The sequence below is a fragment of the Silene latifolia genome, chromosome 5 (genome assembly GCF_048544455.1).
Source record: "Silene latifolia isolate original U9 population chromosome 5, ASM4854445v1, whole genome shotgun sequence".
Taxonomy (NCBI): domain Eukaryota; kingdom Viridiplantae; phylum Streptophyta; class Magnoliopsida; order Caryophyllales; family Caryophyllaceae; genus Silene; species Silene latifolia.
This window is the reverse complement of record NC_133530.1, coordinates 1,413,002-1,439,121: the sequence shown is the minus strand read 5'-3', so window position 1 is coordinate 1,439,121 and position 26,120 is coordinate 1,413,002. Positions and strand designations below refer to the sequence as shown.

Genomic DNA, 26,120 nt, shown 5'->3' with positions numbered 1-26,120 from the left:
AGATACATACCTTCATCTTCAGGGATTAATTGAGCGAAAGTTCCAAATTTTGCACAGAAATTTGCTAAAAGAAATGAAACTAATACAATTATATGCAGTTTATGCACAAATTTGAGTGAATAAACCACCATTTTATTATTGCTCTTGAAAAACGTAATTAACTTTACTAATTATCTCTTTATTCTTCAACTTTTTGTTAATTTCTAATAAATTATTCAGTGAATTAAATAACCCATGATTTTGGATTTTATATTGTGTAGTGTAGACAGAGAAAATATTGGATGACAAAAATTATGAGTGTGTGAAGACATAAAAAGATGGAAAATGAAAGGGCGCCACCCTCTCATATGGGGTGAGTGAGAACACTTTCAATTAAAAATGTATGTGAGAGGGTGACACCCAATTTGGGCGTCACCCGGTGGCGCCCTATCACTATCCAAAGTTTGCAAGGAAAAAAAAACGGAATTACTTTTTCACATACAAAATTTACTCTTTCACATGCAATTTTTCATAAACTTTCCATAACATACCCTTTTCTCTAAAGCCTAATCAAATTAACTTTTACATATACTTTCTCCCTAAAATCGAATCTAATTAATTTATAAACTTAAAAAATGGATTATACTTCTCCATTTAGGGTTTATCAATTAATGAAATTAATATTTACTTGTTTATCAATTAACGTTTAGTTGTATGACTACGGAATTCTTGGATCTATATTCTATGCTGTGGGATACAGACCTGAGAAGATGAATGTGCCGTATGAAATTAATATGATGAAGGGATGGTCGTACAACCAATCTTCTGGAAATGATTAATTCACAACACTACTATTAATAAAGAGATGTAAAGTAGCAGTAAATGAAATGAAATCCGCCTATGAAGTTTAAACTTCATTACTCTAATGTGTTTAGTTTAATAATGGTATTATTGTCGTAAACTTTATGCATAAATCTACAAATGTTTCCGGTAATTAACCCGTGTTACTTGCTGTCGACTTTTCTTATCGGGCTGACTAGGGTAGCCGGAGAAGGGCAGTTGAGGTCGGCCGGAGCACGGATCGACCGGAGGAGGGTTAGATGGAGTGGTTGCCGGATGGAGGTGAAGGGAAGGGAAGGGAGATGATGAAAAAATCAATTGAGTAGGAAGAAAATGTCAAGGGTATAATTGTAAAAGGCGTATGTGAAAGAGTAAAATACATATGTGAAAAAGTACGACCCTTAATTTAATTCGGTTTCTTTGGTCCATAGAATTCGATTCTATCTGGTTAGGAGTTAGGACCAATATAAACATGATTCGATGTCTAGCCCTACCTTAAATTGGAAAATTGAGTCCGATCTAGTAAATAACTGAACCAATATGATACTCTGTGTAGAATACGATCCTATCTGGTTAGGGCCAATATAAACATGTTTCGATGTCTAACCCTACCTTAAATTGGATTTCGGTCCACAAAATTGAAGCAGTGTGATACTCCGTGTAATTTAGGCATTAGATAAAAGAAAAATCGCAAATTCTTATTTGCGACGGAGGTATCCGTCGCAAATAAGAGACGGGTACCATATTATCTCACACAAAACCCATAAAGCAAGAGACAAGAGCACATGGGGTGGGTGCCCACCTTGTCCCCTCTACCCATTTCTACTCACAAAATACCCGTCGCAAGATCCGACCCGTCGCAAGCAAGACTTATTGAAGAAAAATAGGGTTATGAATGGATCCATACTGCATACACGATGAATAAGCCTACACAAAATACAATAACTTATAAGTTATAACCCCGCCGTTAGGATGTTAATAATCACATTTTCATTAAGGTATTTCAGATCGACAATTACTTAAATATGTTCGTATCGCTATAAAGTCAAAAAGTCAATATGACTTTCCATTCCTAATTGTCTTCATCAAGCTTTGGAAGAAGTTGTCTACTTGACACTGCAGGTGATTTGTCTATAATCTCATTCTTGCTTTGCATTGATATAGAAGAGTCAATCCATGGGCCATCCATTGACATCATGCTCCTCTCTACTTGACTCGAGCTCGAGTTCGATCTCATTGAAACTGTAGTGTGACTCTCTAATGACAATCTTTCGAACGTTTTACGTCTTAGTTCTTCATTGAACTCGGACCCAACCCGTTTGACAATTGGTGCTTGGACGGGTATCTTCCCGTCGATCATGCTTACAACGGACGACATTCTCGGTCTTAGAGACGGAGACGGGTTGGTACATAGTAGTGCTAAGTTTAACAATGTTAATGCTTCTTCTTTTGAGCAACTTTGGCCTAGACTTGGATCCACAAGCTCTAATAGACTTCCTTGTTCTTGTAAAACATAGGCCTTCGGAAAAACGAAAACATAGGTAAACTTTCGATATTTGAACTTCTACAAATAAAGTTTCGGAGAAACATAACTTAGAAGAGATTAGACTCGAAATAAAAGTAGAAGTTTACCCAATCAAGAAGATAGACAAACTCTTCTTTTGGCCGGTAACTTGTGTTGCTTGTTCCGCTCACAATCTCAAGCACAACGACTCCAAAGCTATAGACATCGGCCTTGTCTGTGAGGTAACCCCTCATTGCATACTCCGGAGCCATATATCCTCTAAATAAATTCACACAAAAAAACACTAGTTAGTAATCTCGACACTCAACAATGTCAAAACTACCCTAATGCTCGAATTTTTTGGTTAATTGGGGTTAATTAGCGAAATAATTGGGGATTTGGGCCAAAATAGTTTCAAACCGACCCCAAATCCCTAATTATTTCGCTAATTAACCCCAATTAATCAAAAAATTCCTAATGTAAAGACGAGTTAACTAAAAAATGTTGTTAAGAAGGCGGTGAGCTCACATTGTTCCAGCAATTCTTGTACTGATATGAGTATTTTCTTCTTCATCAAGCTTAGCAAGACCGAAATCAGAGATTTTAGCATTTAAGTCTTTATCAAGCAAGACATTAGTAGCCTTAATGTCCCTGTGAACAATCTTGAGTCTCGACTCCTCGTGTAGGTATGCTAACCCCCTTGCGATTCCTAAACATATTTTCCTCCTTGTCGGCCAGTCCATCCGCAGATTCTGTTCCTCCGAACCTATAAAATAAATTAACAACCTTATGTGAGACCGTCTCATGCCAGACTCATAAGGGTTAGAACTTAGAAGAGAAACTTACCAAATAGGGCACGAGCGAGAGAGTTGTTTTCCATGTACTCATATACAAGCAAGAGCTCTTTTCCTTCAATGCAACACCCATGAAGCTTTACAAGGTTCGGGTGTTGTAGAGCCGAAATCATGCCTATCTCATTTACAAATTCTCGATTCCCTTGCTTCGACTTGGATGAAAGCTGCTTCACAGCAATCACTTTCCCGTCTGGTAATACTCCCTATATATAGTCGCCAAGATGTTTACCGACTAAATCACCAATAATAGGATCAAAAATATAAAAATTTAACCTTACTTAGTATACTTTACCAGTTTACCTTATATACAGGTCCGAAACCTCCTTCGCCAATTTTGTTTCTGATACTAAAATTATCTGTTGCAGCTTTGATCTGCTTCAAGGAGAAATAACCTGTACCTAATTTTCGGAATTCTGCAATATAAACAACATTCATTCATGAGAGCTGATCTGCTTCAAGGAGAAATAACCTGTACCCATACTTACCTTCATTTTCATCATCTTTTCCACCGAGGTACCCTCTCAGCCAGAGAACTGCCAAGACTGAGACAAGAACGACAAACGAGGCAATCACAATTCCGGCAATAGCTCCAGCAGACAATCCTGAGTTTATTCTGAAGTCTGCAAGGGAATGAAAAAATGAGATTATTCAAATCTGATGATGTATGGAAAGCAAGTATTTTGACAGAGAAAATTATTGACTAACTGGGTGTCACAGAGATCCCTGATAGAAGAGGACCGTATGCGCCTCTAACAGGTATAGCAGTGGTTCCCTGACCAGCCCAATATAAGAAGATCTCTAGTGTGCTGTCATTAACATCGACATTTCCGAATTCCATAATATATGGCTTCCCTGCACCTCCTGCTGTTTCTGCTATGTCGAAATCTTTCCGCTTTACTTCCCCCTGTCACAATTAAAAGAAAAACTCTGATATTCTGAATTTAGAAAGGGAGTAATTAATTGCGCAGTCGGTTTACCTGAACTGACACATCAAATAAGCGTCTGCCGAGGCTACTATAAGTCTGATCATCAGAATACATAATCTCAGCAAAGTGCAGTTTCACAGTATAGTTGCCTGGTAGCAAACAAAGGCCATAATACTTGAGTGAAAGAGGCGCCAAGCGAGCTGTTTGGTAAATACCAGTCACATTAGCATTAAATGTTTCCGTGGCTAAGAAGTTGGCATTGTCGTTGTAAAGAAACGCTCCAGTACTACTGTAAGCCCATTTTTCTCCCCCAGATGCAAAGAAAGTCGAAGGTCCTCCCGGGGTTGAATCCTCTTCATATTCATTTCCTTCAAAATTCATCTTGCTTCCACCGCAGTTAATAAACAATGAATGATCTGCAGGAACAGATACGGACGTTCAAAACCCGGATATAAATCTGACACAGGAAATGGACATGTAAAGAAAACGAATGCAGTAGATGCTTACATTGAGGCTTACTGACGCAAGGAAGGTGTTTCATCAAGCACCAATCAACACTGCAACATCAGAATTATTTACAAAAATCTTACTGTCAGAGAACTGATTAACTTTAGTCTGCTCAGCAACGGTTAACATGAGGAAATGTTTTCAGGGGAGCTTACGAATTGGTTTTTGAAGTCGAGTGGCTAGAAACTTGAAATTTTGCACATTATCTTACATATTCGACTGCTGGCAGCTAGACGAGGATGAACCAGTAAAATCATTATAAGACAGATCACTGCAGTAGAAACAGTCGGCATTATAGAACGTATTTTGAACATAAACACCACTTAGTAACAGCGCGTAAACAAGAGGAAACTGACAATTTCTGCTTGCTATTCAAGATCCAATTTGGTAACTGCCCGGAAAATGAGTTGTTTGTCAGAAACCTGCATCAGTGTGTGAATCAATGGTTAGAAATTTACAATAGAAGAACATGCTACTGATTGTGTTTTCACTCACAAGAATGCAAGACTTTTCATGTTTTGGATTGAATCTGGAACCGGCCCGCTCAGCTGGTTGTAACTCAGGTCCCTGTCAAGGAACCATTTGATAAAATTAGCGCGGGTATTTTGGTGAAACATTCTGTAATTAGACTTCTGTAACATGCCATAATTTGTAGACATGAGAAGACAACTCAAAATCTTGAAATTTCGAGCAAGTAAATGAACAAAGAGCCCTACAACTGCGCGCATGCTTAGCTAGTGTGTCAGTAATGCATATAAGAAAAGAAGTGCTACTCACAAGAGCTTCATATTTACTAGGTTTCCAATGTAGTCGGGAACTCGACCAGTGATTGAGCAGTTCCTCAGTACCCTGATCAGAGAAGAAGGATATCAAACATCAAACATCAAACAAGAAGTACTTGTTTACGGAGTAATATTTATGTGTGAATCTATCAAAGTGATAACTTACAGTTCTTTTAAGTTTGTCATGACAGTCAGGTTTGGGAAAGTGAGACCTGCAGCATTAAGATCTGAAATTCTCCTAGGAATCAATAACAAAGTCATTAGAACCATGAATGTCTCGACTTTACTGAAATGTTGATCTCAAAACTGAATAACTAAGTCATCTTGTACTCACAAAGTTTGCAGGTTTGTCAAAGTAGACAAGCTAGATGGAATCGGTCCCTGCATTGATGTACCTTGAATATCCCTAATAGAAAATGTCGATTTCCATAACAAGAAAACGCTTTAAGATTTTAAAGATAAGCTCGTTAAAGTGTAAATTATTAATCATAGTTCCGTGTACTCACAGTGTAGTAAGGTTGGCCAGACTGCCAAGAAAATCAGGTATTTTCCCGGTAAATGCATTTCCATTGAGTTTTCTGCAAGTATTATTCAGTACTTAAGAGTTAAGAAGCCTTAGACTTTAATACTTAGATAACAGATATGAAGACTGATGAAATACTCAGATAAGACTTACAATTCTTTGAGATTCTTTAGATTGACGAGTGTAACAGGCAATGTTCCGTTAAAGAAGTTTGCAGCCAGTACCCTGCAGGAATGAGCAAATGTATTTTCTGAATATATGACGGGTGAAAATCAATTAACATGGAAAGCAACTTAAAATCGGTTAAAATTGAGAATCAAGAAAAATGATGATTTAGAATCATACTCCGTATCAGTTTGCATTTACAGTTTCGACAATGCAACAAGTCACCCTACCACAGTACCATCCCATTTATACTGTCCCATTCGACTTTGGTGATCAGACGAAGTCAACACCGACAAATATTTCCTCACAAAAATGCCGAAACATATTTTACATTGTACTCCATATTTCTGTATATATTCGGGAATTTCTTTACAGTATGTTCTAATATGAACCTAAAGGCTTGCATGTACGAGTCCATGCGCTCAGTTCGAAAAAAGATCGTCATCAGAAGAACTGGGAAATAGTTAGTGCAATTAACAATGAAAACTCACAATGTTTCCAAGTTTTTCAAATTCCCAAGAGACTTTGGTATAGGTCCTGTAAGTTGGTTATCTTCAACAGACCTGCAGTAGCACAGTGAACTTACTACTGAACAAGCTATAAAGTATAGAGATTAATACTCTTTCCGTCTCAGGCGTTTGTTTACCTTTTATATTTATTGTGAGGCGTATTTCAATCAAAGGTAAGCAAATGATTGGGAAGGAAGGAGTACAAATATACTACAGAAGTCAGGTAATAAGACTAACAGTTTCTGTAATGTGGTAATCTGACCAATTTCATCCGGAATTGGGCCGGTGTTCCGATTTCCCTTCAGTGACCTACAATGTACAATAACATTAGTCAGCAGAAACCAACCCGCCAAACGGGTTATTGAGGTCGGATCAGTCCAGGTTGGGTAATTATGAGTATGCTTGTATTAGGGTTTGGACCGGGTTAGTTCAAGTTCAGGTATTTTTCAGATGTCTTATTATCGGGTCACTTTGGGGGATCGGGCAATAGAGTCTGAAGTGGATTGGGTCAATTCGGGTTTCAAATCATATTCTGATTATCGGATCGGGTTGGTTGACTCTTAGCTAGTCATTCAAGTCGAAATTATTTTGACAGATCTAATAATGTAAAGGCAAAGGTAAAACTCGCCAAAAACCCTACAAAATTGTCACATCCTACTGTAAGACGGTCTTATCTTACCGCAAAACATACTGACAAATAACAAATCTGTATGAAATAAATGTGTAATTGCTTCAACAATCAATATATATACTTACAAACGAACTAATGGAATCCTTGCAAGACTTTTGGGAATGTTTCCACTAATAAAGTTCCTGGAGAGATCACTGAATTACAAGAAAAATAAACTTCATCAGCTCATTGTTTGATGTTTCGAAATCAAATCTAAGCGGTGTTACTCGGACTCGTTTAGAAGATCCCAAACACGACATACATGTCCCAGTCTAATGGTCAAACTTGGCTATTTTTATGAAAGATATGCATATTTTGGTGTAAAATGAGATATTTAAGTGTCATATGACTTGTACTGAGTATCGAGTGTCGGAGAAAGGGTATACGAGCAGTTCATAGACTATACATCTGAGGTAGTACCTCTTATTGTTTTTTCTGAGTTTTATTTTAAAGTTTTTGAGTTATGCTTTAGTATAAAGTTTTTGAGCACATTTACTAAAACATTACACTAAAAAAATATAATATTGCTCAAAAACTATATTTATAAATGGTAATATGCTCGGAAAAAATGTGTATATGCTCAAAAACTGTGTATATGCTCAAAAACTACAAGGTCTGAGGTACTACCTCAGATGCGTAATCCTTTTTCTCGTATACGAGGGAATAAGAAGAGTCAGAGTAACATAGAATGTAAGCCTTAAAAAGTATGTAGTCATGAAGTGCTTACATGTCATTCAGTTGAGTAAGGTCTCCAAATTCTTCAGGCAATACTCCACTAAGACTAAGACCCTTCAATTGACTATATATACAATATTACAGAAAAAAACATGTTTAAAAATTTAAATCATAATAAAAATAAAAACAAATCCAAATAAATGGTTAATATATAGTACTACGTAATACAATGTTTCAAACAAAAGACAAGGATATTTGGTGGGAAAAACCTACAAACGGTTTCCTAAAGCTAAATTTTGGCGGATTGAGAATAGAAGGTAATAAAGCTGTTTTAGGATATTCTATAAGAGATCACAATGGTAAAGTCGTTTTGTTGGGAGCAAAAAAGTGCGGATCCAATAGTATCCTTGTTGCGGAAACACTTGCTTTAAAAGAAGGTATTTTAGCAGCTAAATATTTAGGAATCTCAAAGTTAATTGTGGAGGGTGATAACTTATACTCCCTCCAATTCATCATAATGATCCCCTTTGAGATGGGCACAATACTTAAGAAAAATGAATAAAGGACAAATGTGGGGTTTGTTGATAGGGGAGAGATGAATTATTAGGAATTAAATAAGGAGTTGTGGGGCCAAAACATTAAGAAAAGTAATAAAATAAGAGTAAAAGAGTTGTGTGGGGTTTGGTTATAGGAGAGAGAAAAGAATAAAATAAGAGTAAAAGTTACCAAAAAAGGAAAGAGGAACATTACTTGAATAATCCGTTTCGGGAAAGAGGGAACATTATAGCGAATTGGAGGGAGTATGTTATTAACTCGATTCGAGGTACTTGACAAATTCCGTGGGAAATTTCTAGTATTATCGAGGATGTGAAATTAGACCTTTTTTTTCGATGAAGTGATAATTAAACATTCGCTTTCGTGAAAGAAACAAGCAAGTTCGACTTCATGGCTTCAGTTGGACATTCATGTCCAACTCTTTCGAGGTGGTTTGATAGCCGGTGGCTTCAACTTACCTCCCTCATTCGAAAGGATGAGATAGGTTGGTCCTACCCTAGAGGATCAATCTAGTTTTCTTACCTAATAAAAAAAAAAAAAGACAAAGACATAAACATTTGTTGTTATGCTAATAGATTCGAATATGCGATAGTGACCTAGCCTATGTGTCATTCAAAAATAACACCTTTTATGTTTTTGATACCGTAAGGGGGTGGACAACTAAAACTAAAGACAATGACAACACACAAAAAAAAGGATATTTTATATGAGAAAAAGGAACATACATTGGAGGTATTACCTCCAACTTTTTTGTTTTTGAGCATTTATCTATATTTTTTGAGCTTATTTCCACAAACTTTATTTGTTTTTGAGTATATGTATGTTTTTTTTTGAGTTTATTAAATTTTATAAGTTAGATTTTAATTTTTTTCCGTCAAAACTCAAATTTTACTAAACTTATATGTAATGTTTTTGAGTATTATTGCAATTTTTTAGAGTTTAGTATTTAAGTAAATAAACTCAAAAAAATTATATTAAAACTCAAATTTTAAAACAAAGCTCAAAAAAATTATTATAATGCTCAGAAACTATGAATTGGTGGTAATACATCAGATGTATAATCCACTTACTGTATTTTATATGGTACCTCTTAATTTTTTGACTTTTTATATGGTACCCCTACACTTTTAAAATATACATGGTACGTTGTTATTATCACTAAGTGTATACCTAAATTTTATTTTCCATTAATTAAACTCAGTTTTAGGCGTGAACTGATTACTTGGACGCGTAATCAAGCTTGTCATTTATCATCCCATGACATAAGATAGCGAGCTGCAAGCGAGCCGGCACATATGTCATTCGGAAATAACACCTTTCATATTTTTGACACTGTGAATTAACCGATCTACGTAAGGGGATGGATGGAGTCGGACGTAAACATGACCAATAACCGAGACTTAAAATAATACTTCATCCATTCAACTCTACTCTACCTATTTCACTTTTGTACACTATTCACAATTGTGTATTCAATTTCGATTTTCTCTCGATACGTAAGTGAAAATATATTCATGTGAGATCTTGTTTGATTCGTCTTTACGAGTAAATTAAAAATATCTAACTTTTATAATTTTTGCAAATACGTAGCTAATGATATTTAGCGCGTAAAACACGCGTTGGTAAACGTGAAAAAAGAAAGTGGTAGAGTGGAGTTGAATGGAGGAAGTATAATGAGAAGTTGAAAAGAGGTACGTACATAATTGTAACATGGCATATAGTACTTTTGTTAAAAGAACAATCACAAGCGACATTACTAAAAGTAGTACTTCCTCCATTCAACTCCACTCTACCACTTTCCTTTTTCACGTTTGCCAACGCGTGTTTTACGCGCTAAATATTGTTAACTACGTATTTGCAAAAATTATAAAAGTTAGATATTTTTAATGTACTCGTAAAAACGAATCAAACAAGATCTCACATGAATATATTTCCACTTACGTATCGAGAGAAAATCGAAATTGAATACACAATTGTAAATAGTGTACAAATGTGAAATAGGTAGAGTGGAGTTGAATAGAGGAAGTATTAGTGATTGTTTTGTTGAATGTGACACCTCCATCACTGCATGACTTATGGCTGATCTTCGTCCACTGTGTGTACTTTAGCTTATCCGATATTATTTGCAATGTTTTCACTGTTTAGACATAATAATGTTACATTTGTTAAAGACCGATGTTCATCATAATTAACTCGAGTGGGATTACATAACATTATTTAAACATCTTGTAAACCACGGTCGAAAAATTAATGACTTACTATAATCTCATATCCTTAGTTATAAAATGAATGATCGGTTTTTGTTGTTTTCAACAATACAGAACACTCACAAGTGAACGACTATATCACAATCCTACTATATTACATTATTTAATTAGATTTCCAATCAAAGAAAAAGTTGCAAATGAGTGGTCCATGCATGAATAATGGACGTATACTATATTATTCTGCATAAACACTCACTTTCCTATAAGTATATAACCATTATGAACGATAAATATGACAAATTGACAACGCACAATACATTAAATTTTGATAAACATATTTGACAATAATACTAAAATATTCGTTGTCACCATTAATATTAAGATGAGATCGATATTTTTGTTTTTAGCACTTTAATTAACGTTACTAAATTTCACTAAATGGTTGTTTGGTTGCATGTAAGAACTCGCTATGCCTAACTTAGCTAGATACTCCGTCTTATTACACGAGTTCATAATTCATATGAAATCCGATCACATAAAAGAATAGCGGTCAAGCCGTCAAGGTAAGGATAATGCAACCAAATATTTAGTTAAATTATACTTTTGAAAAATCAAGTTGAAAAATAGAAGCCGTATTATACTCTTTAATAATAAAACATTCAGTAGGTCTCCCTTGCGACGGGTCGGATATTGCGACGGGTATTATGTTAGTGGAAATGGGTAGAGGGGACAAGGTGGGCACCCACCCCATGTGCTCTCTCTCTCTCACCCCCATGGGTTTTGTGTGAGACAAAATGGTACCCGTCGCAAATTTGCGACGGGTATCTCCGTCATAAGGGAGAATTTGTGTAAAACATTTCAATGACAAAGTCAAAGTCAAACATACTATAGTAAAAGTTTATTGTAGTCAAAACCCGACCACCTTTCATCAAATGTATTTGCCTAAAGGTAATACGGAGTACGGAGTAGTATATTAATCGTTGTCAAAAAAAAAAAAAAAAGGTAATAGTATAACCTTTTGAACTTTCCTAGGCTTTATTAATTACTTTACCTTTAACTCAAAAAAAAAAATTACTTTACCTAAAGCTAATACAATATAGCTACTTTTTTCAAACAATGAGTGCGTTCAACAATCAACTAGGAATCTAGATAATAGATTGATGGATATCTTGCTACATAAATGCATGAATTCAAATGGAATTCGATATCTTCGCGTTTCCTAGAAATCGCTCTATTTATATTTTGAAATATATTTAAAAGAGTGATCGATTACATTATTACATTATTACAATAGACAATAATTAACAAAGTACTATTAATGACAGAACCAGACTTAAAGTCATGTCGTGAAAACTTCTTCGTATGTATCTAAAATAATTTTAGCAGGAGAACTAGTGATATAAAAAGTAACTTAGAAAAAAAATTGAAATGTTTAACTAGAAATTTCGAAATTTTTATTACTTGTTAAAATGTCGATTTTATCTACATTAAGCTAACTTATTCGACCACTTTTTTTTTGACAACAGTAAAGATACATTGTTTACACATAAACAGAGTTGTATATCCGTACAACATTATTGAAAATAAAAATACAATGTCCAGTAGAAAAAGTGTAGGACAATGTCGGTAGCAAATTGCGAGAGAACAAGTGACATGCATGGTCAATTAAGTAGTACGACAACTAGAGCCATCAACCCATCATCTATCATACAAGCAAGTGAAGCAACTATACAAGGCTACAAATAACAGTAAACGTAAATAATTTAGTCAAGCAAATAAACATATCTAAATTCTCCTTTGAAACGACTCGATCACAAGCATGTGAGGAAGAAATAATATAAAACCAGTTTATCATAAAATGTAACGTTATCTGATAAATAAGAATTTGTGGATGGTAAAATACTAAAATGTGACTTTTTCTGACTGTCATAAGCGTGGTGAAGCGAAGGGGGCTAGCAGAGGCGGTCGCCCCGCTGGCATTCCAAAAATTTGAAATTTTTAGTTAAAATTTTGAAATTTTTTCGAGGTAGCTTTATATTATAAGGGGGCTACGAAACGTCATCGACGTTTTTTAACAAATCGTCGACGTTTTTTTAAAAAAAGACCATCATACCCTTATTCACTCTCCCTCTCTATTCTATTCTCTCTCAAATCCTCCCAAACAACAAAATTTTTAAAATAAAATAAAATTGAAGACTTTGTTAATCTCATTCAATGTCAAACAACGAATCATCAAAATCGACAAGTTAACTAATTAAATACTTAATAATTTTAATTCTTTTGAATCGGACTTTGTCTAGTATGAGTATGCGTCGATTATGAATGTGGTCATTGAAATAACCTAGTATGAATCGAAATGTAACCAAACCGTTCCTAATGGACCTAGACGTTGAATGTACACGTCCAAAATGGACCTAGACATTGAATATACACGTCCATAATGTACCTAGACATTGATTATGCACGTCCTTAATGGACTGAGATAATGAATATGTATCACGCATGTAAGGGTTTGAGACGTTGACTTTGGCCGTCTGCCATGGACATAGACGTGGGGAATATTTGTCTACCTTGGGCCTGGACGTGGGATGTTCCCGTCTCACTTGGGCCTGGACGTTGGGTATCAACGTCTGGCCTGGTGCTGGACGTTGATACTCAATGTCCCGTCATGGATTGGATTTCGAAATTTAGTTTTCGTCCTTTTATTTAATTTTTATTGTATATTTAGGTCGTTTTACGTATTTTATCACCTAATCATTATTAAATACAAAAATTGATGGTCTAAACAAAATTAAAAGTCAAATTATGCAAACTAAATCTATTTTAATTCAAAAGAAAAACCGATTTACTTGAGAATAAGAAGGAAATTAAGAAGAGAATCGAGAAAAGTCGGTGTTGCGGTGGTGTGTGGTGTGGCTGCGGTGGTGGTGCAGGTGTTGCGGTGGTGATGATGGTGGTGCCTCGTGTTGATGCGGCAGTGTGGTACGTCGGGGGTAAGGGGGAGTTACAGAGAATAAGATTGAAGGAGGGAGGAAGGAGAGAGTGAGAAAGGGTATGTTTGTCTTTTTTTTAAAAACGTCGACGATTCGTTATAAAACGTCGACGACGTTTCGCAACCCGGTATTATAACAACTCCGGCCCTGCTGAAAATTTTCGCCCTGGTGCATTTAATTCCTGACTCCGCCACTGGTCATAAGGAATAATAATTTGTATGGAATTATAAAGAACAAAATATAAACCTAAAATCCTATGAGATGAACAAATTAAAGATTGCTAAACTTTGAGCCATAAATTTACTAAATTTCACTTTATTTCTTCAACCTGAAGTGTAAGATTCGACACCAAAAGAGACTGTTCATTTACGAGTTCAATGAGGTTTCATCGTAAATGTAACAAATGACTTGGACGGAAATGTTGGTTGTTAATTCGAATGGAAGATAAGAGTATAAAAAGGGCATAAATAATTCGCATGGACGGCATGGTGATATTATAATAACACTCACAAGTATTTGTTAACGACGATCATTAACTAACAAAACATACATGCTGAGTGCTGACATGCATGAAAATTAAAAAGTAATGGAATTAGATACATACCTTCATCTTCAGGGATTAATTGAGCGAAAGTTCCAAATTTTGCACAGAAATTTGCTAAAAGAAATGAAACTAATACAATTATATGCAGTTTATGCACAAATTTGAGTGAATAAACCACCATTTTATTATTGCTCTTGAAAAACGTAATTAACTTTACTAATTATCTCTTTATTCTTCAACTTTTTGTTAATTTCTAATAAATTATTCAGTGAATTAAATAACCCATGATTTTGGATTTTATATTGTGTAGTGTAGACAGAGAAAATATTGGATGACAAAAATTATGAGTGTGTGAAGACATAAAAAGATGGAAAATGAAAGGGCGCCACCCTCTCATATGGGGTGAGTGAGAACACTTTCAATTAAAAATGTATGTGAGAGGTGACACCCCAAATTTGGGCGTCGCCTGTGGCCTATCACTATCCAAAGTTTGCAAAAAAAAAAAAAGCTAATTACTTTTTCACATACAAAATTTACTTTTCACATGAATTTTTCATAAACTTTCCATAACATACCCTTTTCTCTAAAGCCTAATCAAATTAACTTTTACATATACTTTCTCCCTAAAATCGAATCTAATTAATTTATAAACTTAAAAAATGGATTATACTTCTCCATTTAGGGTTTATCAATTAATGAAATTAATATTTACTTGTTTATCAATTAACGTTTAGTTGTATGACTACGGAATTCTTGGATCTATATTCTATGCTGTGGGATACAGACCTGAGAAGATGAATGTGCCGTATGAAATTAATATGATGAAGGGATGGTCGTACAACCAATCTTCTGGAAATGATTAATTCACAACACTACTATTAATAAAGAGATGTAAAGTAGCAGTAAATGAAATGAAATCCGCCTATGAAGTTTAAACTTCATTACTCTAATGTGTTTAGTTTAATAATGGTATTATTGTCGTAAACTTTATGCATAAATCTACAAATGTTTCCGGTAATTAACCCGTGTTACTTGCTGTCGACTTTTCTTATCGGGCTGACTAGGGTAGCCGGAGAAGGGCAGTTGAGGTCGGCCGGAGCACGGATCGACCGGAGGAGGGTTAGATGGAGTGGTTGCCGGATGGAGGTGAAGGGAAGGGAAGGGAGATGATGAAAAAATCAATTGAGTAGGAAGAAAATGTCAAGGGTATAATTGTAAAAGGCGTATGTGAAAGAGTAAAATACATATGTGAAAAAGTACGACCCTTAATTTAATTCGGTTTCTTTGGTCCATAGAATTCGATTCTATCTGGTTAGGAGTTAGGACCAATATAAACATGATTCGATGTCTAGCCCTACCTTAAATTGGAAAATTGAGTCCGATCTAGTAAATAACTGAACCAATATGATACTCTGTGTAGAATACGATCCTATCTGGTTAGGGCCAATATAAACATGTTTCGATGTCTAACCCTACCTTAAATTGGATTTCGGTCCACAAAATTGAAGCAGTGTGATACTCCGTGTAATTTAGGCATTAGATAAAAGAAAAATCGCAAATTCTTATTTGCGACGGAGGTATCCGTCGCAAATAAGAGACGGGTACCATATTATCTCACACAAAACCCATAAAGCAAGAGACAAGAGCACATGGGGTGGGTGCCCACCTTGTCCCCTCTACCCATTTCTACTCACAAAATACCCGTCGCAAGATCCGACCCGTCGCAAGCAAGACTTATTGAAGAAAAATAGGGTTATGAATGGATCCATACTGCATACACGATGAATAAGCCTACACAAAATACAATAACTTATAAGTTATAACCCCGCCGTTAGGATGTTAATAATCACATTTTCATTAAGGTATTTCAGATCGACAATTACTTAAATATGTTCGTATCGCTATAAAGTCAAAAAGTCAATATGACTTTCCATTCCTAATTGTCTTCATCAAGCTTTGGAAGAAGTTGTCTACTTGACACTGCAGGTGATTTGTCTATAATCTCATTCTTGCTTTGCATTGATATAGAAGAGTCAATCCATGGGCCATCCATTGACATCATGCTCCTCTCTACTTGACTCGAGCTCGAGTTCGATCTCATTGAAACTGTAGTGTGACTCTCTAATGACAATCTTTCGAACGTTTTACGTCTTAGTTCTTCATTGAACTCGGACCCAACCCGTTTGACAATTGGTGCTTGGACGGGTATCTTCCCGTCGATCATGCTTACAACGGACGACATTCTCGGTCTTAGAGACGGAGACGGGTTGGTACATAGTAGTGCTAAGTTTAACAATGTTAATGCTTCTTCTTTTGAGCAACTTTGGCCTAGACTTGGATCCACAAGCTCTAATAGACTTCCTTGTTCTTGTAAAACATAGGCCTTCGGAAAAACGAAAACATAGGTAAACTTTCGATATTTGAACTTCTACAAATAAAGTTTCGGAGAAACATAACTTAGAAGAGATTAGACTCGAAATAAAAGTAGAAGTTTACCCAATCAAGAAGATAGACAAACTCTTCTTTTGGCCGGTAACTTGTGTTGCTTGTTCCGCTCACAATCTCAAGCACAACGACTCCAAAGCTATAGACATCGGCCTTGTCTGTGAGGTAACCCCTCATTGCATACTCCGGAGCCATATATCCTCTAAATAAATTCACACAAAAAAACACTAGTTAGTAATCTCGACACTCAACAATGTCAAAACTACCCTAATGCTCGAATTTTTTGGTTAATTGGGGTTAATTAGCGAAATAATTGGGGATTTGGGCCAAAATAGTTTCAAACCGACCCCAAATCCCTAATTATTTCGCTAATTAACCCCAATTAATCAAAAAATTCCTAATGTAAAGACGAGTTAACTAAAAAATGTTGTTAAGAAGGCGGTGAGCTCACATTGTTCCAGCAATTCTTGTACTGATATGAGTATTTTCTTCTTCATCAAGCTTAGCAAGACCGAAATCAGAGATTTTAGCATTTAAGTCTTTATCAAGCAAGACATTAGTAGCCTTAATGTCCCTGTGAACAATCTTGAGTCTCGACTCCTCGTGTAGGTATGCTAACCCCCTTGCGATTCCTAAACATATTTTCCTCCTTGTCGGCCAGTCCATCCGCAGATTCTGTTCCTCCGAACCTATAAAATAAATTAACAACCTTCTGTGAGACCGTCTCATGCCAGGCTCATAGATCGAGGGTTAGAACTTGGAAGAAAAACTTAAAACTTGCCAAAAAGGGCGCGAGCGAGAGAGTTGTTTTCCATGTACTCATATACAAGAAGCAGCTCTTTTCCTTCAATGCAACACCCATGAAGCTTTACAAGGTTCGGGTGTTGTAGAGCCGAAATCATGCCTATCTCATTTACAAATTCTCGATTCCCTTGCTTCGACTTGGATGAAAGCTGCTTCACAGCAATCACCTTCCCGTCTGGTAATACTCCCTAAATATAATCGCCAAGATGTTTACAGACTAAATCACCAATAGGATAAAAAATATAAAAATTTAACCTTACTTTAGTATACTTTACCAGTTTACCTTATATACAGGTCCGAAACCTCCTTCGCCAATTTTGTTTCTGATACTAAAATTATCTGTTGCAGCTTTGATCTGCTTCAAGGAGAAATAACCTGTACCTAATTTTCGGAATTCTGCAATATAAACAACATTCATTCATGAGAGCTGATCTGCTTCAAGGAGAAATAACCTGTACCCATACTTACCTTCATTTTCATCATCTTTTCCACCGAGGTAACCTTTCAGCCAGAGAACTGCCAAGACTGATACAAGAACGACAAACGAGGCAATCACAATTCCGGCAATAGCTCCAGCAGACAATCCTGAGTTTATTCTGAAGTCTGCAAGGGAATGAAAAAGTGAGATTATTCAAATCTGATGATGTATGGAAAGCAAGTATTTTGACAGAGAAGATTATTGACTAACTGGGTGTCACAGAGATCCCTGATAGAAGAGGACCGTATGCGCCTCTAACAGGTATAGCAGTGGTTCCCTGACCAGCCCAATATAAGAAGATCTCTAGTGTGCTGTCATTAACATCGACATTTCCGAATTCCATAATATATGGCTTCCCTGCACCTCCTGCTGTTTCTGCTATGTCGAAATCTTTCCGCTTTACTTCCCCCTGTCACAATTAAAAGAAAAACTCTGATATTCTGAATTTAGAAAGGGAGTAATTAATTGCGCAGTCGGTTTACCTGAACTGACACATCAAATAAGCGTCTGCCGAGGCTACTATAAGTCTGATCATCAGAATACATAATCTCAGCAAAGTGCAGTTTCACAGTATAGTTGCCTGGTAGCAAACAAAGGCCATAATACTTGAGTGAAAGAGGCGCCAAGCGAGCTGTTTGGTAAATACCAGTCACATTAGCATTAGATGTTTCCGTGGCTAAGAAGTTGGCATTGTCGTTGTAAAGAAACGCTCCAGTACTACTGTAAGCCCATTTTTCTCCCCCAGATGCAAAGAAAGTCGAAGGTCCTCCCGGGGTTGAATCCTCTTCATATTCATTTCCTTCAAAATTCATCTTGCTTCCACCGCAGTTAATAAACAATGAATGATCTGCAAGAACAGATACGGACGTTCAAAACCTTATTCTGACACAGCGAATGGACATGTAAGGAAAACGAATGCAGTAGATGCTTACATTGAGGCTTAGTGACGCAAGGAAGGTCTTTCATTAAGCACCAATCAACACTGCAACATCAGAATTATTTACAAAAATCTACTGTCAGAGAACCGAGTAACCGTAGTCTCCTCAGCAACGGTTAACATGAGGAAATGTTTTCAGGGGAGCTTACGAATTGGTTTTTGAAGTCGAATGGCTGGAGACCAAGTTGCTGTAAGACGATAAACAAAAGTTACATCATAGATTGATTCAGACAAAATTGAGACTGTAGAAACTTGAAAGTTTGCACATTATCTTACATATTCGACTGCTGGCAGCTAGACGAGGATGAACCAGTAAAATCATTATAAGACACATCGCTGCAGTAGAAACAGTAGGCATTATAGAATGTATTTTGAACTGAAAAACACTTGGTAACAGCGCGTAAACAAGAGGAAACTGACAATTTCTGCTTGCTATTTAGGATCCAATTTGGTAATTGCCCGGAAAATGAGTTGTTTGTCAGAAACCTGCATTAGTGTGTAAATCAATGGTATAGAAATTTAGAATAGAAGAACTTGGAAACAATTTGATACTTCAAAAACATGCTACTGATTGTGTTTTCACTCACAAGAATGCAAGACTTTTCATGTTTTGGATTGAATCTGGAACGGGCCCGCTCAGCTGATTGTAACTCAGGTCCCTGTCAAGAAATCATTTGATAAAAATTAGCTTTTATCAGAAGCGCAGGCAATTTGCGAACCATTCTGTAATTAGACTTCTTTAACATGCCCTTATATTTTGTAGAAATGGGAAGACAACTCAAAATCTTGAAATTTCGAGTAAGTAAATGAACAAAGAGCCCTACAACTGCGCGTATGCTTAGCTAGTGTGTCAGTAATGCATATAAGAAAAGAAATGCTACTCACAAGAGCTTCATATTTACTAGGTTTCCAATGTAGTCGGGAACTCGACCAGCGATTGAGCAGTTCCTCAGTACCCTGATCACAGAAGAAAGGTATCAAACATCAAACAATTCTTAGAAATGAAGAAAAGTGTAAAGAACGAATTCGTTGAGTCCGAGGAGGTACTTTCTTAATATTTATGCATGAATCTATCAAATGATAACTTACAGTTCCTTTAAGTTTGTCATGACAGTCAGGTTTGGGAAAGTGAGACCTGCAGCATTAAGATCCGAAATTCTCCTAGGAAATCAACAAAAAAAGTCATTAGAATCGTGAATGTCTCGACTTTACTGAAATGCTGGCCTCAAAACTGAATAACAAAAACATCTTGTACTCACAAAATTTGCAGGTTTGTCAAAGTAGACAAGCTAGATGGAATCGGTCCCTGCATTGATGTACCTTGAATATCCCTAATAGAAAACGCCTTAAGATTTTAAAGATAAGTTCGTTAAAGTGTAAATTATTAATCATAGTTCCATGTACTCACAGTGTAGTAAGGTTGGCCAGACTGCCAAGAAAATCAGGTATTTTCCCGGTAAATGCATTTCCATTGAGCCTTCTGCAAGTATTACTCAGTACTTAAGAAGCCTTAGACTTTAAGACTTAGATAACAGATATGAAGACTGATGAAAGACTCAGAAAAGACTTACAATTCTTTCAGATTCCTTAGATTGACGAGTGTAGCAGGCAATGTTCCGTTAAAGAAGTTTGCAGCCAGTACCCTGCAGGAATGAGCAAATGTATTTTCTGAATATATTAAAGCTGAAAATCACATTACATGAGAGCAGCTTAAAATCAGTCTAATACTGAGAGTCCAGAAAAATAATTATTCGACATGCATGAATATGCTCTGGTTAAATCCCGAGTTTTAAGATGATCCAGAGACCAGAATCATACCAGTTTGCACTTACAGTTTCTACAATACAACAAGTCACCCTACCATCCCATTTATACTGTCCCATTCGACTTTGGTGATCAGACGAAGTCAACACCGACAAATATTTCCTCACAAAAATGCCGAAACATATTTTACATTGTACTCCATATTTCTGTATATATTCGGGAATTTCTTTACAGTATGTTCTAATTAATAGGAATATTTATAATAGTTGGGCCTCAACCATCACCTTAAGGTTTTGGTTGAGATGGTTCATCTATCATGGTATCAGAGCCAGTGTGACCGAAGGTCACGGGTTCAAATCCTGGCAACCTCAAAACCCCTCAAAAACTCGAAGTGGAAACCCAGCACATGGTATGGGGGAGCCGGTGCACAACTAACCACTCTTCAATAGTTGGGCCTCAACCATCACCTTAAGGTTTTGGTTGAGATGGTTCATCTATCACTAATATGAACCTCAGAGCTTGGATGTCTGAGTCCATGCGCTCAGTTCGAAAAAAGATCTTCATCAGAAGAACTGGGAAATAGTTGGTGGAATTAACAATGAAAACTCACAATGTTTCCAAGTTTTTCAAATTCCCAAGGGACTTTGGTATAGGTCCTGCAAGTTGGTTATCTTCAACAGACCTGCAGTAGCACAATTGACTTAATAATGAACAAGCTGTAAAGTGTATAGTGATTAGTATTTTTTCCGTCTCATTCATTTGTTTACCTTTTATACTGATCGAGTCATCGTGACAAACATTTTAATCAAAGGCAAAGAAATGATTGAGACGAAATGAGTACAAATATACTACAGAGGTCAGGTAATAAGACTAACAGTTTCTGTAACGTGGTAATCTGACCAATTTCATCCGGAATTGGGCCGGTGTTCCGATTTCCCATCAATGCCCTACAATGTACAATAACATCAGTCAAAGCCTAGTAACTGAAACTAACATAGCAAACTGATCGTTCAGATTGAGTCATTTTAGGTTGGGTAATTACGAGTATTTTTGAATTAGGGTTTGGACCGGGTTAGTTCAAGTTCCGGTATTTTCTAAATGTCTTATTATCGGGTCATTTTAGGGTGTGTGGAAAAATTGTTCAAAGTGGATTTATAATTGCTCTTTGGCTAAAAACTCGCCGAAAGCCCTACAAAATTGTCACATCCTACCGTAAGACGGTCTTATCTTACCCCCAAAACAATAAACATACTAACAAAATAACAATCTGTATGAAATAAATTGTGTAATTGCTTCAACAATCAATAAATATACTTACAAACGAACTAATGGGATCCTTGCAAGACTTTTGGGAATAGTTCCATTAATAAAGTTCCTGGAGAGATCACTGAATTACAAGAAAAATAAACTTCATCAGTTCATTGTTTGATGTTTCGAAATCAAATCTAAGCTATGTTACTCAGACTTGTTTAGAAGTATCCGACACAGTACATACATGTCCCAGTCTAACGGTCAAACTTGGCTATTTTTATGAAAGATATGCATATTTTGGTGTAAAATGAGATATTTAAGTGTCATGTAGTCATGAAGTGTCGAGTGTCGGACACAGGTATACGAGGGAATAAGAAAGAGTATGTAGTCATGAAGTGCTTACATTTCATTCAGTTGAGTAAGGTTTCCAAATTCTTCAGGCAATACTCCACTAAGATTAAGACCCTTCAATTGACTATATATACAATATTACAGAAAAAAACATGTTTAAAAATTAAAATCATAATAAAAATAAAAACAAATCCAAATAAATGGTTAATAGTAATACAATATATCAAACAAAAGACAATGACATAAACATTTGTTGTTATATATGCTAATAGATGTGATAGCGACCTAGCCTATGTGTCATTTGAAAATAACACCTTTTATGTTTTTGATACCGTAAGGGGGTGGAGTCGGATGTAAACACGATGGACAACCAAAACTAAAGACAATACCGAAAAAAAAAAGAAAAAAAAAAAAACTTGATTGTCTTTTTGCCAATAGATAAGATAGCGACCTGGCATATGTGTCATTCGGAAATAACATCTTTTATGGTTTCGACATTGTGTATTGACCGATCTAGGTAAGGGGATGGAGTCGGACGTAAACACGATCAATAGACAAAAAGGTACGTACATAATTGTAACATGGCATATGGAACTTGTGTTAAAAGAACAATCACAAGCGACGTTGCTAAAAGTAGTATTAGTGATTGTTTTGTTGAATGTGACACCTCCGTCACTGCATGATTTTTGGCTGATCTTCGTCCACTTTGTGTTCTTCAATTTATCCGATATTATTTGCAATGTTTTCACTGTTAACACATAATAATAATAATAATAATGTTACGTCCATTGTTAGAGACCGATCGATGTTCATCATAATCAAATCGGACGGGATTACATAAAAATCATTTAAACGACTATAAGTATATCACAATCCTATATCACATTATGTAATTAGATTTCCAATCAAAGGAAAAGTTGCAAATGAGTGGTCCATGCATGAATAATGGACGTACTATAAGTCTATAACCATTATGAACGATGAATATGACATGCAAGTTGACAACAGACAATACATTAAATTTTGATAAACATATTTGACAATATACTAAAATAATCGTTGTCACCATTAATATTAAATTGAGATCGATATTTTTGTTTTTAGTGCTTTAATTAACGTTACTAAATTTCACTAACAGGTTGTTTGGTTGCATGTAAAAACTCGCTTTGCCTAACTTAGCTAGATACTCCGCCTTATTACACGAGTTCATAATTCATATGAAATCCGATTAGCGATCACATAGTCACATACAAGAATAGCGGGCAAGCCGTCAAGGTAAGGATAATGCAACGAAATATTTAGTTAAATTATACTTTTGAAAAATCAAGTTGAAAAATAGAAGCCGTATTAATACAATAATACTCCATACATTTCAATGACGAAAGTCAAAGTCAAACATACTACAGTAGATTAGTAGCTTTCAGCTCAAATTTCATACATTTTCCGACTTACGTATAGAATTTGGTTAGTAATTTATATTTAATTAAAAATCATTATCCAAAGTCCTTATATAAAGGTCCAAGGCTTAACAATAATTAGGAAAATGACATGGCAAACTAACTAACTTAATACATAATCCTCGTATGATTATGTGTGTATAGTAGTGGGTCGTCCCGTTCATTAACCGGTTCTATCAATCTCACAAAACGAGTATAAATAATCAGTGGTAAAAAATTTCTAAAGACTGTTTGTTCACTCACCTTAAATCGAATAACGCATTTATTTGTAGTTAAAATTAAACTATTTACGTGAGTCCGCCCTATATCTAGGCCCTAATTAACATCAAATCAATTTGTAAGTTGATCTAAAGTTTGGAACTTTCCAAGGCTTTAATTACTGCTTTACCAAAAGCCTAATACAGTAGCTACTTTTTTTTTTCAAACAATGAGTGCGTTCAACTAGGAATCTAAAGAAAAGGTTGAATGCATGAATTAAAATTAAATCAAATGTCGTGCGTTGCTTAAAAATCTCTCTATTTATATATTAAATATATTTAAAAGGATGATAGATTATAATAGTCAATAACAAAGAACAAAATCATTTATGAGATATAATAAGATGAGTGTTATTAGTGACGGAACCAGGTTTAAAGGTATGTCGTTAAAACTATATATCTAGAATTTTAAGGAGAACTAGAGATACAAAGGGTAAGGTAGAAAAAAAAAAAAAAAAGAATGAAGTATTTAACTAAATTTTTTAAATTTATGTACTAGTTAAATATCGACTTTATCTATTAAGCTAGCTCGTACCGTCACACGCCACTTGTTAAGAGGGTGTAGGACAATGTCGGCGAGAGAACAAGTGACATGCATGGTCAAGTAGTTTGTGAAGAAAGATCATTATTGTGAAATAATTAGACGGCTTTTGACCGACAAATTATCATGCAACAAGAAGCACGACAACTAGAGCCATCAACCCATCATCTATCATACAAGCAACTATACAAGGCTACAAATAACAGTAAACGTAAATAATTTAGTCAAGCAAATAAACATATCCAAATTCTCATTTGAAACGACTCGATCACAAGCTTGTGACCGAAGAATAATATAAAACCAGTTTATGATAAAATATAACGTTATCTGATAAATAAGAATTTATAGATGGTAAAATGCGACTTTTCCTGACTGTCATAAGCGTGGTGGAGCGAGGGGGCTAGCAGAGGCGGTTGCCCCGCTGGCATTCCAAAATTTTGAAATTTTTAGTTAAAATTTTGAAATTTTTTCAAGGTAGCTTTATATTATAACCACTCCGCCCCGCTGAAAATTTTCGCCCCCACTGCATTTAATTCCTGACTCCGCCACTGGTCATAAGGAATAATAATTTGTATGGAATTATAAAGAACAAAATATAAACCTAAAATCCTATGCGATGAACAAATTAAAGATTGCTAAACTTTGAGCCATAAATTTACTAAATTTCACTTTATTTCTTCCGCCTTAAGTGTAAGATTCGACACCAAAAGAGACTGTTCATTTACGAGTTCAATGAGGTTTCATCGTAAATGTAACAAATTAATTAGGACACCACCTATTCTCCCACAATTGACTTGGACGAAAATGTTATTGATTGTTAATTCGAGTGGAAGATAAGAGTATAAAAAGTGCATAAATGATTCGCATGGTGATATTATAATAACACTTGTGTAAAACGGTTTTACACAAGTATTTGAGTATTTGTTAATGATGATCATTAACTAACAAAACATACATGCAAGTATGCAACATGCATGAAAATTAAAAAGTAATGGAATTAGATACATACCTTCATCTTCAGGGATTAATTGAGCGAAAGTTCCAAATTTTGCACAGAAATTTGCTAAAAGAAATGAAATTAATACAATTATATGCAGTTTATGCATAAATTTGAGTGAATAAACCACCATTTTATTGCTCTTGAAAAACCTAATTAACTTTACTAATTGCAGTATCTCTTTATTCTTCAACTTTTTGTTAATTTCTAATAAATTATTCAATGAATTAAATAACCCATGATTTTGGATTTTATATTGCGTAGTGTAGAAAGAGAAAATATTGGATGACAAAAATTATGAGTGTGTGAAGACATAAAAAGATATGGAAGGGAAAAAAGCAGTTGGATTTTCTGTATAAGGGTGAGAGAGTTGACGAATATTTCAATGGTATTAAATACATTTTAAACTATGACTATTTTTATTAATCAAAAGTTGATTGCTTACTCTAATTGTCGATAATGTTTGTGGACAATGATTCTTGTGTAAAACAGTTTTATACAAAGATTATTATTGTAAACAAAAATTTTCTAGCCCAATAACTAAAAGTCTAAATTATTAATTAATAAACATGTAAAAAGTTATTTTATTTTGATAATCTAAAATT

At 35.4% G+C, this 26,120-nt stretch overlaps 2 protein-coding genes across 3 annotated transcripts; both read right to left on the bottom strand.

Annotated features, from left to right (window-relative positions):
- Positions 1-1,339: 1,339 nt before the first annotated feature.
- On the bottom strand, positions 1,340-14,601 carry LOC141656318 (putative LRR receptor-like serine/threonine-protein kinase At1g53430). Its single transcript, XM_074463166.1, is given in 25 exon segments — positions 1,340-2,338; positions 2,452-2,602; positions 2,852-3,089; positions 3,170-3,380; positions 3,478-3,590; positions 3,663-3,797; positions 3,883-4,081; positions 4,155-4,519; positions 4,611-4,660; positions 4,766-4,806; positions 4,809-4,881; positions 4,967-5,032; positions 5,106-5,177; positions 5,388-5,459; positions 5,559-5,630; positions 5,727-5,798; positions 5,899-5,970; positions 6,069-6,140; positions 6,572-6,643; positions 6,827-6,898; positions 7,346-7,414; positions 7,987-8,058; positions 10,189-10,257; positions 10,518-10,626; positions 14,294-14,601. Coding segments are annotated over 25 exon segments (3,105 nt in total). The 5' UTR covers positions 14,415-14,601; the 3' UTR covers positions 1,340-1,891.
- A 1,372-nt stretch (positions 14,602-15,973) lies between these two features.
- Positions 15,974-25,900, bottom strand: LOC141656316 (putative LRR receptor-like serine/threonine-protein kinase At1g53440). 2 transcript variants are annotated; one of them, XM_074463163.1, is made up of 24 exons: positions 25,528-25,900; positions 22,834-23,011; positions 22,316-22,387; positions 21,980-22,048; positions 21,537-21,608; positions 21,272-21,343; positions 20,469-20,540; positions 20,306-20,377; positions 20,157-20,228; positions 19,987-20,058; positions 19,783-19,854; positions 19,485-19,556; positions 19,318-19,383; positions 19,174-19,233; positions 19,047-19,085; positions 18,893-18,942; positions 18,443-18,807; positions 18,171-18,369; positions 17,951-18,085; positions 17,766-17,878; positions 17,460-17,670; positions 17,130-17,367; positions 16,730-16,880; positions 15,974-16,616 (listed from the first exon to the last, which is right to left on the bottom strand). In XM_074463163.1, the coding sequence occupies exons 1-24, from the start codon at positions 25,646-25,648 to the stop codon at positions 16,170-16,172; spliced, it is 3,090 nt and encodes a 1,029-aa protein (XP_074319264.1). In that variant the 5' UTR covers positions 25,649-25,900; the 3' UTR covers positions 15,974-16,169. The 2 variants fall into 2 exon arrangements, with proteins under 2 accessions (XP_074319264.1, XP_074319265.1); XM_074463164.1 differs by lacking the exon at positions 22,316-22,387 and having other exon boundaries at positions 25,528-25,890.
- Between the last annotated feature and the right edge of the window lie 220 nt (positions 25,901-26,120).

Bases quoted from the DNA above. Each gene is read 5' to 3' on its own strand.
- LOC141656316 (XM_074463163.1), bottom strand. From the start codon at position 25,648: ATGGTGGTTTATTCACTCAAATTTATGCATAAACTGCATATAATTGTA. The intron at 22,049-22,315 runs GTAAGCACTTCA...CTTGTAATTCAG, and splicing joins CTTACTCAACTGAATGAAAT to TGATCTCTCCAGGAACTTTA. The intron at 19,086-19,173 runs GTAAGATAATGT...ATCGTCTTACAG, and splicing joins AGCTGCCAGCAGTCGAATAT to CAACTTGGTCTCCAGCCATT.